This window comes from Magnolia sinica, chromosome 6 (assembly GCF_029962835.1).
Source record: "Magnolia sinica isolate HGM2019 chromosome 6, MsV1, whole genome shotgun sequence".
NCBI classification, from domain to species: Eukaryota; Viridiplantae; Streptophyta; class Magnoliopsida; order Magnoliales; family Magnoliaceae; genus Magnolia; species Magnolia sinica.
In genome coordinates, this window is record NC_080578.1 from 25,419,237 (window position 1) to 25,433,928 (window position 14,692).

Consider the following 14,692-nt stretch of genomic DNA (forward strand, 5'->3'; position numbering starts at 1 on the left):
CTCAGCCTCTGCCTTTCCTCTCACCAAAAGGGAAAACTACCATCTTTGGACTGACCAACTTATCTCGAAGGAAGAGAGCAGGATAGGGGAGAAAAGAAATAAGAAAAGCAAAAATGGGAGAGGAACTCGAGGGGCTTCCTCTCCTGCACAATCAGCTAAAGATGAGGAAAAGACTCTTTGAGGGACAAGAAGCCGAGGAGGAGACTCAATATTCGAAAGATTGACACAAGGGCCCTGACCTTGGAGATCTAAGGCAGTAGGCGAATGACGCTTGTCACCGTTATAGGACGAGAGATCATTGGAGCCCCCCACTGAAGACCCCTCATTTAGAGAATGATATTCACCATCAAGATTTAGGGATCCAAGTGTTGACACCGAAGATGACCTTAACAACGAGATCTGATTGCAACCGTCATCGTCAAAATGAGGAAGGGCACGGAGGGTTAACATGTCAACCATTGAAGGACCAGATGCCCAAATGTCTAGGGGAACGAGAGAAGAAAATAGCAAAGGGTCGATCTCCTCAGGACACCTATCCTCTTCAATACCCAAGGGACAAAAAAGAGCCACCTCATCATTAATAGCAAGATACAAAGGAGATCGACTCAGTTCCAGGCAGTGTTGTCATGTGTGACCACACATTCGCATATGGGCACATTGGAGTGCAAAATCGCAGATGCAACAGTGGCATATGCGATCATTGTATGATCGCATATTGGCCAATGGTCAGAAATTTGACCATTTTCTTACCATTTGAATTTTGTTCTTTTAAAAAAAAAAAAAAAAATCAACATTTTTTCCCTATAAAAAGGCATTCATAACCTCCTATTTGCATTTTACATGCACTCAAACTCTCTCTATACTCTCATACACCTTCAAAGTCTCAAATCTCTCATTCTCTCTTACATAATTACATTCTTCATCTTTCAACTCTCAAATTCAAAGCCGCCTCCATCTTTCTTTCAAGTTTCAATCAAAATTCAAGAAAATAGAAGCAAAAATACATCAAAATTGAATTCCAAGTCAAGTCTCACATTTCATTTTTTACATCAATCTTTTTCTAATTTGTAGATATCATTTCATTTTCTACATCTCATAATTCTCATTCATTTCATTTTCTACATTCTCTTATTTATTATATCCATTCTCTAGTTACATAATATACATTCATAACATACACACGCTCTCTCTTTCTCTCTCACTTTCTTTACATGCAAGAGTCAAGAGACTCAAAACATTTTTTTTTTTAATTTATAGTTTGTTACAACTTACAAAAAGATTCATAAGATTCAACTTTCAAAAATCAAGTAAGAGTTCAAAGGCAAGAATTTACATTCTACAAGAGCAACAAGAGTACAAGACTATACTTACAAGTCTACAACATTCAAGAGTCAAGACTCAAGAGTCAAGACAAGAAGTCAAGAATATATTTCCGAATTTTAAATTGTGAAATTTCTCTCTCTCTCTCTCTCTCTCTCTCTCTCTCTCTCTCTCTCTCTCTCATCTCTATTTCAGTATTTCTCACTCCCTCTTCCTCTCCCATCTCTTAAGTCTTGACTCTTTACTTTAATTTTTACTAGTTTACAACTTACAAGCTATAACATGAAGAATCAATACACATACCATACCATGTCTTCTTCCCAATCTCCCTCTTTGCAACCCAAGTCGAATGACCTGGGTTAGAAGTATGGGCACTATCGTAGTGTTACGGATAAGACTCACATAGTATGTGAGTTATGTGGGTATGTGGGTTCCGGTGGTATTACGCAGTACAAGCAACACCTTGAACATTTACCGGGGTCAAATGCAAAAGCATGCAACAAAATTATTCCAGAAATCCGAAGGAAGATCATGGAGTATATGGATAAACAATCAAGAAAGAGATGCGATAGTGTCCTACGTCATGATGAATATATGGAACAAGACGTGTACAAAGATATAAACATAATTGATGTAGATGAAGCTAGTCCTACTCTCCCCTACTTCGACAGGTCGGTTTAGACCACCACCAACGGCCTCGAAAAGAGCTCGAGGGCATGGGCACATGGATAGATGGTGTGGACCACACCCCAAGAATGTAGCCGACCAAAGGGGTCGGTGCAAAGGGCTGGCTCAAAAAACTTTAAAAAATCGGTATAAACAAAAAGATAAGAAAACCATCATTCAATATATTACCAAGTGGTTTTACCAAATCCGCATTGCTTTCAACGCAATTAAATCGAGAAGCTTCAAAGTTCCGATTGACGCTATAGGTCAATTTGGACCTAAGCTTAAACCTCCTTTATATTATGAAATGAGGGAGAGATGCCTCAAAACCGAAGATGATTATACATGATCCTTTATAGCCAAATATAAGGAATCGTGAAAAATGTATGGGTATTCACTCATGACCGATGAATGGACCGACAGATCCAGTCGGTCTTTCATTAACTTTCTAATAAATTGTCCAGCTGAGACAATGTTCTTAAAGTCTATGGATGTATTAGGTCATTCGCATACTGGAGAGTACTTGTTTACCTTACTAGATAATGTAGTTAAGGAAATAGGTGAGGAAAACGTTATCCAGGTAATTACAAACAACGCAGCCTCATATATAATCGGTCTTCTTATGGAGAAGAGGCGCCGTTTATTTTGGACCCCCTGTATAGCCCATTGTATTGATCTGATGTCAGAAGATATAAGTAGGTTATTTTTAAATCTGATTGCAAGGGCTAGAAGAATCACGATCTTTATGTACAAACACGTCCTTCTTCTCAGTCGAATGAGAAAACACATTGGAGTAACTTCCTACGTCCAGTAGTCACCCATTTCGTTACAGCCTTCTTAACACTACAAATATTATATACCAAAAAATCAGAACATAGAAGATTTGTAGTATTGACCGATTTTACAAGTGGGCATTGGTCAAAAAAGGCTGAAGGGAAACAAGTTCAACAAACAATCCTTTCACAAAGTTTTTGGACTCGGGTGGTAAAAGCACTAAAAGCATTCGAGCCCTTAGTCACTGTGTTGCAATTGGTGGACGGGGACGAGAAGCCTCCAATGGGTTACATATATGTTGCGATGGAGAGGGCGAGAAATAAGATTATGGACCGTTTTAACTATAGAGAGCGTGATTACAAGCCTATTACAGATATTATAGATAGAAGATGGGGCAGCCAAATGTTATCTCCAATGTATTCGGTTGCTTATATCATTAATCCAACCTATTCATCTGCTTCTCCTGATCTAACAGAATCACTTACTATACATATGGTTGGATTTATTGATGTGTTTGAAAGAATGATTCCAGATAAAGAAGAACATGACAAAGATCTCAGCTCTATTGGACTTCTATACAAAGAGTAAGGGCATATTCGCAAAAGATATCGTCATCAGCTATCGAACAATGAAATTGCCCAGTAAGTAGTATGAATGTCTCAGCTTTTTTACAAATAGTTTTTTTACAATGTAATCTATAAAGTCTAACCTACTTAAATTGTTTTTCTCAGCTGACTAGTGAGTCGCCTATGGATTGGACTCAAATAAGAAGGATCCAGCTCTAAAAAAGTGGCCATAAGGATTCTTGGACTCATGTGTTCTGCCAGCGGTTGTGAGCACAACTGGAGCATGTTCGAGGTAGTAAGTTTGGAATGAAAATGTTAGTATGTTAGTATGTTATAGACTTACAATTTGGTAGTTGTAACTTCAACTTATAAGTGTAAGCTAATTAACTAAATAGATAATGTCAAATGCATTTTCTTTCATGCAAATTCACACCAAGAAAAGGAATCTTCTTGAGCAAAAGTAACTCAACGACTTAATCTTTGTCCAATACAATCAGAAATTGCGAGAACGATTCCAGACTAAGAAAAAAAAAACTTGGTTTCTTTGACCCTATCTTCTTAAATGAGCCGGATGCAAATAACAAGTGGCTCATAGAGACTGAGAACCTGGTATTTGCTGGGGAGGACCTGACATGAGTGGAAGTTGAAGATGTTGCATACGAATCAACACCTGGAGAAGGTACTTCTACTTCCACTCGAAGGCGAACGACATGGGAGCAAGTAGTAGCAGTCAAACCGCGAAAGAGATTGAGAAAATAAGAGCAGATGATGATCAGGCTGAAGATCCACCATTGGATGTTGATGAAGTATTAATATATACAGATAAAGAAACAAAAGAAGTGTATGTAGAAGAAGGAGATGACTCGGATGATAACGATGATGATGACGATGGTGGTAGTGATCAAATGCCACAATGGCAAATAGATCAATGTATATAGTAGCATTTACCATTTAGTATTATTTTGTTATAATAGATTAATAATAAATAAGTAGCTTCTTCATTTTGTTTACTTACGAAGTGTGTTGATTGATATTTGTTAATTGTATTGTCGAATGTTGATGACTTAATGTTTAATTCATTGTTTAATTGGTTTTATTTTACTCAAATGTATTTTAAACATATAAAATTATTTATCTATTAACTTAGGAAAGTTCCCCCCTGCTTTCTTTCTTTTTTTTCATATTTTTCTTATTTTCCCGTATTTTTTGGATTTTAAAAAAAAATTTCGAAAAAAAATATGTGACCGCAAATGCGCACAGGCATATGCGATCGCATGTGATATGACAACATTGGTTCCAGGTGTCTCAAATTAAGAATGGGACCTGTTGAGGCGTCGACACGTGGGTTCCAGGAGGGCTAGAGGAGAGAGAGTGGACAGTTGGGCCCCTGATTGAGAATTGGGCTTCCAAAAGCTCCCTTCATTCCTAGAACTGCCCAAAATACGAGAGGGCCCAGTTGACAAATCTAACAAAAGGTGGCATGGGAGCTCCCGAACGTGGACGCCATCAGAAGAAACACACCTCCAAACCAAGCGCACATGCAAACCGAGCTCCACAGGTGGGATTTGCAGGAACAGTGGACTCATGGGAAATATCTACAAGACAACCAAACCGTAGCCCGCCCCTTAGGAACATGGTGCTCTTGCAAGGAACGGTAGCAGGACCATCGAGCATTGTGGCTCACACATCAGGAGCACCCATTGCCACAGCCTCGACACTAGCTGCAATTAACATCAGCCCACCGCCATCACCATGGAATCCAGCAGGGAGATGTCTTGAACACTGGCTTTCCCAATAGACTTTGACATGGAATTTAACCTCCCCTACCAAGACAGGGATAATGGAAGGAGGAACAGCCCCATTGACAATGTCGATGCATATACGAACCCATCGAAGCTCTTTCCAACTGAGAGAATCGTCGTCTATACTGACAACATTCCCTATATAGGAATTGATCTGCTAAGCCTCAAGCACTCGTCACATCTACACAGAGAAACAAAAGGGTCATTATGGAAATTTTGACCCACCAAAATAATCCTATAGATGTTTTCTCTTGGACCAAGAGAAAACCATGGCGCCAAATCAGAAAAATGTTTGAATAGGAAATTGTCGACCAACAAACCACAAGCGTGAACAAACTAGAAAGACTAAAAGAGGGATACCAAGGAGAGAAGCCTTCTTTGAGGAAAACAACAAGTCTCTGTTGAAGCCTAGACTTGATGGATTCAATGGCAACAAGCTGAACAAACACCTCTCCATTAGAGAGAAAAGGCTAAGAACACAAGGCCATGGGAAGGAAGGGAAGCGAACGATGAAGAAAGACCATGACCGGCCAACCTCATGGCAGAACCAGGAGGTCCTTGATGGAGCAAAGGGGTACTTCCGAGGACCTCCTTAAAGGACACCCTACCCCCCTTCAAAGATTGCCCCAGATAACCTCTAGAATGAATATCAGAAGGGGCAGAGATCTTGTGCCATTCATAAATTCACTTCATGATTGCAAGAGCTTTTCTGGAGCTCACTCTCTGATTCTCTATGATTTGAGGAAGTGATGGCAAAATTATGGTTTAAATGCATGAGTATGATGGAAGTATTAAATTTGGCTCTATTTTAACAAGTTGTTTGGTTCACTAGTTCTTTGAGTTGGCTTTTGTATCTATCTTAGAGAAAAGGAAAATATGTTGGTCTAGGGACTCTTTTCAATGTGTTTTATGGTTGCTATTAGATTTCATGCATGGCTAGGATTAGACTACGGCTTTTCTACGCTTTGGGACAATTTGTATGCTTGACGGAGCCTACTTTGGATGCTATTGCATGAAGAATGGGAGAGATCTCCAGTACTCAAGCAAATTGCTGCAATGCTAATCTACATCAAGGTACGGAGAGAAATCTGCATTTCTGAGATTCGATAGTGTTTAATTTGCTGGCTTTATTCATTACATCAATCACCGAATTGATCAACCACAGCCAATGTGTGGCTATTACTACATTCTTTGCTTTCTTTTCTATCCACCATGCAAATTTTGACATGAAAACTAAATTGATATCAATCAAGAAGATATGTTAACCACATCAATTCTCAAACTTGCTCACATGTAAAGCCAACTTTGAAGCAGATTTCTCCACCCATTATGCTGTTAGTGCAGCTCAGTTCTCTATTTTTAGGGGAATCAATCAAATAAATTTCAGTCCCACTAAAAGTCTCCACAAGACAGCTTGAGCATATCAATGGTCTGCACTGGTTGTGTGAAGATAAATTCAACATAGATTTTCAGTTTGATGAAACCCTCCATTACACAGTCCCACTAGAGTGATTCCAGAGGACTGTTCAAGCACATCGATGGTCTGCACTGGTGGTGAAAGGATATTCAACATAGATTTTCAGTTTGATGCAACTTCCTTCTCCTTCCTCAAGCTCCACTGCAAGAGCTATGACTGATATCCAGCGTGTAAGAATTTGCAGTACAGATTCCAGATCATAGTTCTATCATGATGTAAGATTTTGCAGTACAGATTCCTGATCTTAGTTCTATCATGATATGTAGGTCATAACAAGTATGCCACCAAAAATTTTCATCAAAAGAAATACTCATCATCATAGCCTTGTAACAGTTATTTGGGGTCAGCACATTCAAGCATAAGTAACTGAGGGGGAAAAAAAAATAGAAATGATGACCTACAACTGGCTGTAGGTTAACCTCGCCTACAATTCATTTTTACAAGTATTTTTTCCCTTGAAAGTATCATATATTTTTAAGGCAAGAGTGGAAGAAGATTTCTGAAGGCATTAAAACTGAGTTGTAGCACAACCACCTTCAAAGAAAATTGTCTGAGGGGACAAATATAGATAAATAACTCATTTTATAAAGATTCTCCATTTGGAACAGGGTGCAAATTCCCGTTGCACCTTATTTAAAAGCCTCTAAGAATGGAGTCCTTTAAATTGGCTTGAGACAAAAAATCAATGCAATACTGCGCCAGATTTGGCAATGGCCATGTCAGCCATTAGCCATTCTGCTTAATACAAATATGGTAACTTCCAAATGGAGCCCTAAGAATGCATAACAATAGAAGTCCAAATAACTCTGAAGTGAAATTAATACTGACCATAGAGCGGACCAGCCTCAAGGCACTGCGATAAACCTGCATGTCAGAGACCAATTAAAACATTACTCTATTTCAAAAGCAAAATAAATATAGTATGAAGCAATGTTGTTAGAATTTTATGATTCATGATCTAAATCACTGATAGAACTTTTTTTTCAGTACAAATTTCACAGTCATTATTCAAATTCAAATCATGAACTGCAAGCTTCATATGATCGGTGCAATTTGACTCACAGTTGTTTCGACTAAAAGTTAAGAAGTCATAGTTTGGGTGGAAAGCATCACCTTTTTTCATGATTTTTGAGTTCTTTGCTGCTTGGCTATCATTCAGAAGTTTTTTCGTTTTTCTTTTTCTTTTTTTTTTCGGATAAAAGAAAAGCCTTTGTTTAATAATTAGAGGATTTGAGGTGGAGTATGAAGGCACTTGTATTTTTTTCATTTTTTTTCCTTTCAAACTTTAAACAAACTTTAAACCATGAAAAATAAAATAAAAATAAATAAATAAAATAAAAAATAAAAATGACCATTTTGTTTACATCACCAGTAGTATTCTAATTTTATCTTCTGCCTCGTGATTCTAACCAGTGGAACAGATCACCATTGGAGGAACAAGTCATCATCTCTTTGTGGAAGATTTGCTGCTGGTGAGGCAATACTAGGATCAGGTTTCCTCAGAAATCTAAAACACTAGTTTCTTTCTTCTCCTTTCTTTCATTTTAGCTTTTCCTTCTGTGTTTTTGTTCGTGGGTGGCGAAAATGGTGGAAGAGGTGGACACAAATGCTCCCACATGTATTTATTTTATACATAAAATAATTAGCATTTCCTTCTGTGTTTTTGTTCGTGGGTGGCAAAAATGGTGGAAGAGGTGGACACAAATGCTCACATGTATTTATTTTATACATAAAATAACGTTCAGCCATTGATAAATAACAAAATAAAATTGTGATCCACCTAAAGAGTGAATTGGGCTGATTTTTTGCACAAGGTTATCCTTGTGGTGGAGCCAACCTATTGAACAGTCTGGATGTCACACAAACATGACAGGTTGGAAGATATCTGATGGGTGGACAGTAACTTACAGTCCACCAGTGTGCGAGAGAGAGAGTGAAGGATTCCATCCCTCTCTCTCTTTCTGAAAAAGAAACAATTTGTTTTTCCATTTCCGTATTCTCTGTCATTGTTTTCAATAAAATCAGTTCTTTTAACCATTTATTAAAAAAAATAAAAATGGAAGTGGTGGAATCAAACTCAGAAATCTGGAGATCCATTCTCTAGTAGAATTCAAGTTTTTATACTTATACAGTAAAGATAGCATTCCTCTTCATTAAATTTGCCTACACCCACAGAGATATGTAACACAGGACAAATTTTAGGAATGAAAAGGGAATAAAAGTGATGAACATGCAAATTTACCGAGTAATTTGGTTTCAAAGCATGAGCAGCCGCGATATATATAGCTGAATTACTGTAAAGTTCATTAGGGGAGACTTCTTTTGCATCAACTGGCCTACCAATTCTTAAAGTGTCCTCTGCCAACCCATACTGAAACCCATTTAAAATAACAAAATCAGATAAGATCGTAATCAAATTTGAATTTTAACACAACTTGCATAGAATAAGAAGACCACTGTATAAAGTATTTTATGTTTTGTTCTAACAATATATGGCAAGTATTCAAACTGAAAAAGAAAAGCATTCAACTTTGGGACACCAAATTTGGAAGGAAAAGAGTTCTATTAAACCAACCAGAACTGTGCCAAGGTTGTAGATTGCTCGATGGAAATCAAATTGCAATTGGATTGATGCACGGAACTGCCAAAAAAAATACAAACGGAGGGCATCAAACATGGATAAAACATCAAGAAATTACCGATTCTTAAATAACCCATTAAGAGGCAAATCTTTTTGGCTGCTTACTCCTACACCTGCATCTTGATAATCCGATGCCTTCGAATAAGTTTCTGTACCTTACTTATTGCAGTTCTTACAATAGTCTGCTTTTCCCGGGCAGGAACAATAGCACTGAGTTCCTAAATAGCAGCAAAAGAAGCAGAAATCAATGCTACCATCATAAGCACATTATGGAAAAGATTTTCAAAAAACTTCAGTAGAATCAAGAGACATACATTATAAACATTAATGATATGGTGAAAAGGAAAAAAGAGAAAAGTGCATTCATATCATCAAAGGTTAAGAGGAATGCTAATTGCAAATGCCCCATCTTCAAGTGCCAAACACACACCATATATAACAGCATGGCATGTGTCTGAGGTTCAGGAAATTCATAGCACGGTGCATGTGTCCTATCAAAAATTAGGCCATCCCACTCATCAGTTGAGCAACAAACACATTATATGCAGACATTGGTTAGCATTTTTTATATTATTTGATGAATGACAATCAATTAAAGAAAAAGAGAAACAGATCAATGACAACACTGGTTATCATTTTTCTGACTATCCATTTCTTTGTACATGCATGACCCCGACAGGAAAGGTTTTTGGGCTAAAGAACATTTATCATGAGCATCCTCTATGAACGTTCCATTCACATGTGTTTGTGTTTGGTGCTTGAACAAGGGACATCGGAAATTAGTATTCCACAAAGGTTTATCCAGTTCCTTGACTGAAAGAGAAGATACCTGCAGAGCAAGTCCCCAATTATTAAGTGCCTGCCATCAGTAACAAGAAAGTATGAGAATATATGCAATAAATGTAACTAAAAAAGACTTCTCAGTCAACATACTCAGAAATTAGAAATGATATGAGGATTTAAAAAAATCCCTCGCGGAACAACAAAATAACAGATATTAACTTCCAGCTTATGCCCCTCAGTTATGGTACAAGATCAGCCACAATGATTTAAGAGCAGAATGAAAGATGATCAAGAAATGTGGTGGAAAAAATACTTGAAAAATGATAAAATTTTCAGAATAAAAATTTAGCAGCATGAAGCAGGAGCAATTATTTGGTTGTTCTTGAACAAAAGGTACCCCTCAGAAGCATTTGTACACAATAATGAATGCGTGATTTGAATTTAGATTTAATTAAAGAATTACGAAATTTGAAAGGAAGTCTCAAGATACATTTACATGATTAAGGATATGTATGTGGGAGTGGTAACAAATGTGAGGACCACTAATGGAGAGACAAATGAGTTTCAAATTATTTTAGGCTTATACCAAGGGTCGGCATTGAGCTAATGAGCTTCGTATTGGTTTTGGACAAGTTAAAAATGCATTTGCAAGAAAAGGTCCCAAGTTGTATGCTGTTTGCAGATGACAGTTTTTTTATGGACGAGACAAGGGAAGGCATAAACATAAAGCTAGAACTGTGGAGGGATGCCTTAGAATCTAAAGGTTTTAAAATAACTAGAACTAAAATAGAGTATAGGGAATGCAATTTTAGCAACGATAGGAGTAGCAAAGAGTAATTTGTTCAGACAACTGACCAAGAAGTTTCAAAACGACCATTTTCAAAATCTTGGGTCGATAATTCATGCGAGCGGAGAGATTGAGAAGGATATTGCCCATAGAATTCAAGCTAAGTTGAAGAAGTTGAGATGTACCTCTAAAGTCTTATGTGATCGTCATGTGCCAATCAAACTAAAGGGGAAATTTTTATACGATAGCTAGAAGACCAGCCATGGTTTATGGGGCAGGTTTTTTTTTATATATATAGAGAAGTTAATAGGAAAGAATGTTGGCCAATTAAGGAACAACATGCTCATAGGATGAGCGATCTGAATGATGCTGAGATGGATAACTAGCAAGTTGAGGAAGGATAAAGTTGGAAACAAATGCATCCGAGGGAACTTAAACTTAGGAGCAGCACCAACAGGTGATAAGATGAGGGAAAGTAGACTTGTTTGAGCATATGCAACAGAGACCAAGAACTGCACCAGTTAGGACTTTGGAGTGAGTTGGTTCAAGTTGAAGGCTCTAAAAGTGCAAAGGGAAGGCCCAAAAGGATGTATGTGGAGGTAGTAAGAAATGACCTGAGGACCTATGGTTTAGCCAAGGATATGGTACGTGATAGAATGGAAATGGCGAAATAGGATTCATGTAGCTGACGCCAATTAGTTGGGACAAAGCTAAGATGATGATGATTTTGACTAAAGAAAAAAATGCACAAAGCAATTATAAGTTTATAACTATAAACTCTTAGTACATTTAAAGCCAAAAATGATAGAACTTCAGATAGTAAAATTTGATTAATGATGATCATGGTTTAAAGACAATTAAGCTCAAACAACTCAGCATCGGTTGGCGTTATTACAAGTCACATATATAACACACCATCATATTTTTTATCAACATGTCGGGAAATTTTATTAGAAAAGATGAAAAAACAGAAGAAAACAGCAATCAAACAAAGACAATAGCCCAAATCCCAAATTGAACATACAACATGCATCCCTCACCTCCAATCAGTTACTAACAGAGATTCCTCAACAGCCCCCCACAACTATAAGCATCTGAATCTGCTTCACAGTGCACATTGGAAAAGAAGCCAACCCCTTCATTGTTTCTATCAGTGTTTGCACAAAAGAAATTTCAAGACCCATGCAAATCTCTGATTTCTTCTATCACATCAGCAATTCTCCATGGGTAGATACATCCTCTTGCCAATGAAATTGTATTCTTGGAGTGGATAGCAGCAAGCTAATCATTGAGATTATGAGGGAAGTCTACCCTTGTTATCTGGTAAGGTCATTGAGTGCCATCATGCGTTGTTTCTGTTAGCGTTCTGGTGGGAATTTTTTTACCAATGTGTGGTGCTATGTTTTTTCTTTCTTTTTGAAGAAAATGGTTTTATTACTCCGCAAGAAAAAGCACACACGAAGTAAGCCACATAAATCAAACACCTCAATCAGATGGGAAGTCTTCCACAGGCTGCGGCGTGATGGTCCACCTTGTTGCCTTCTTCGAGTCTCCCCTCAATTTTTTCACGCTAGTCATATTGACCAGACATGATTCTCCGATAATTATTCATATTTGCCAAACTCAATTAGACTAGATCATTACAGAAAAGGGCACCCCAAATTTAGAAAAACTTGATAGTGTTTTCGTAAATAGTATAAATAATTGGTACATACGTACGTATGTATGTATGTATGTGTGTGTGTATTAGATAACACTTTATTTCCAAACATTTCCCCATTCCCTATTTTTCTTTCTTTTCTGGATTTTTCTAAAATAAAATGCACTCCACATGACTTAGCCAAGTCATATCCAATTGGTGAGCCATACCTATTTTAGCCACGGCCAAGTTTGGCCACCCATGCCTGAGTCTTTAGTCTCAATCATGGTATTGATTTATGGTGTTGGGAGAAAGGGGAGGTTCACAAGTGGAAACAGGAACGAGATTTCATAGGACAAAACAAAACAAAAAAAAAAAAAAAAAAAAGCACCTTGAGTAGGAGAATCCTATTGCCAAGGAATTGAATACGAGCGACTTGCATAACACATCAAAACCCAGAGAACATAACAGGAAAAAAAAATATACAAATTTTCTCAAAGCATACCTGAGGACTGTTCCAGTTGAGTTGAACGGCTTTCTCGTAATTTTTTGTGGCCTGCAAAGAATTGTATTAATGTTTCCAGTCATGCATTGTTCTTCAAAATGACAAGAGTTATTGTGACATCTCACTACATACTGCAGATAAACTATTACATGCAAGTCCTACATTGTGAAATTATACAAGCAGCTGAAAAGTTAACACATCAAGCATCATCAATAGTTTCAAATTTAAAACTTAATCGTTTCTTGAAACTTTAATTTCATATCCAAAAATAAGCCACGAGATAAGCATAATCATGTAGCGGTCACCAGTGTTCGAAATATCGATACTATCGGCCAATATTATCAGTATCGCACCACTGCGAGACGATACACCCCCAATAACCACCGGAAGATACTAAAAAATTCAAAATCCCAATATCGGCTGATATATTGTCGATATCGCACGATATATCGACGATATGGCGAGATTTCCTCTCCATTATCGTCGAAGACAAATGCACGGACAGAAAATTGGATCCGGCTTGTGGAGAATAAAAAAAAAAAAGGAAATCGGAGCGTACCTGGCTGGAGGTGGGCCACTCGACTAAGTAGGATTTTCTGCAAATTTTCTTCAACTTCCTCCTTTCTTGGAGATTCCGGCGAGGAATCAGGCCGTGGTCGACATTTCCGGGTCACAGGGGAGAAATCTATCGACGTCCGAAGAAATCCAAGCGAAATCTGGAGAAATCCTCTCCGAAATGTCGAGAAATCATCGTGAGATCTGAAATTTCCTGGATTTGGGCGAGATTTTAGGGTTCCGGCGTCGAAAAACAAGAGCGTCCGAGCCCTCTTTAAGTGATTTTGGGTTGGGTGGTGTACCGCACACCACCGAGTGTTGACGTCATCAAGTGTTGTGGGTCCCATCATAAGGCATGCATTATATCCAAACCGTTCTTCCATTTCGCGAGCTCGTCGTAAGGCTTGAGCCGAAAAATAAGACAGATCCAGAGAACAAGTGGACCACACTGCAAACAACAGACAATAATGGGAGATTGAACGTCTACCATTGAAACCCTTTCGAGGTCAGAGAAGTTTTGGATAAATATGATATTTATTTTTCCTCTTCATCCAGGTCTGTGTGACCTCGTTAACAGATTGGATGGAAAATAAAAGTCATGGTGGGCCCTACGAATGTTTTAACAGTGAGAATCACTGTCCCACTACTATTTGTGGTGTGGTCCACTTGAGCTTTGGATATTAATTATTTTTTGGCTCATGATCTAAAATAATCTCTCCAAATGGTTGAACGGTGTGGATATAATAAATATATTATTGTGGGGCCATATAACATTAAATCTGGTCCAAAAGGAAGCGGATTGGCTGGTGTACCACACGAGGACGCGGATTGCGTACTACCCCCACCCGTCCCTAGCTCCGAACGGGCAGGTCTGTGGTCGGGCCCACCGTGATGTATCTGTACATCCAAACCGTCAATCCCTTTTCTCATATTATTTTAAGGTATGAGTACGAAAATGAGGCATATCCAACGCTCAAGTGGACCACACCAAATAATAAGCTTGGTTGCATTAAAATGCACTAAGCATTAAATGTCAATGGGATTAAATGCAAGAGTCATTTTGTAGGGCCCACCATAACGTTTATTTTCCATCCAATCGGTTCATAAAGTCACAAAGACATGAATTAAGAGGAAAAACAAATTTTATATTGATCCAAAACTTCAGTGAACCCCTAAA

The 14,692-nt window shown here is 38.0% G+C and overlaps 1 protein-coding gene across 2 annotated transcripts in view; it reads right to left on the reverse strand.

The window, feature by feature from the left end:
• The window catches only part of LOC131248579 (protein HLB1), a 77,596-nt gene that overhangs the window by 20,521 nt on the left and 42,383 nt on the right, over positions 1–14,692 (reverse strand). For both annotated transcript variants that reach the window (XM_058248923.1, XM_058248922.1), the window contains exons 6-11: positions 12,961–13,011; positions 10,076–10,105; positions 9,402–9,464; positions 9,181–9,246; positions 8,848–8,976; positions 7,434–7,469 (exon numbers count right to left, since the gene is read on the reverse strand). In XM_058248923.1, the coding sequence (XP_058104906.1) occupies positions 7,434–7,469; positions 8,848–8,976; positions 9,181–9,246; positions 9,402–9,464; positions 10,076–10,105; positions 12,961–13,011 (375 nt within the window). The remainder of the gene's footprint in view (positions 1–7,433; positions 7,470–8,847; positions 8,977–9,180; positions 9,247–9,401; positions 9,465–10,075; positions 10,106–12,960; positions 13,012–14,692) is intronic.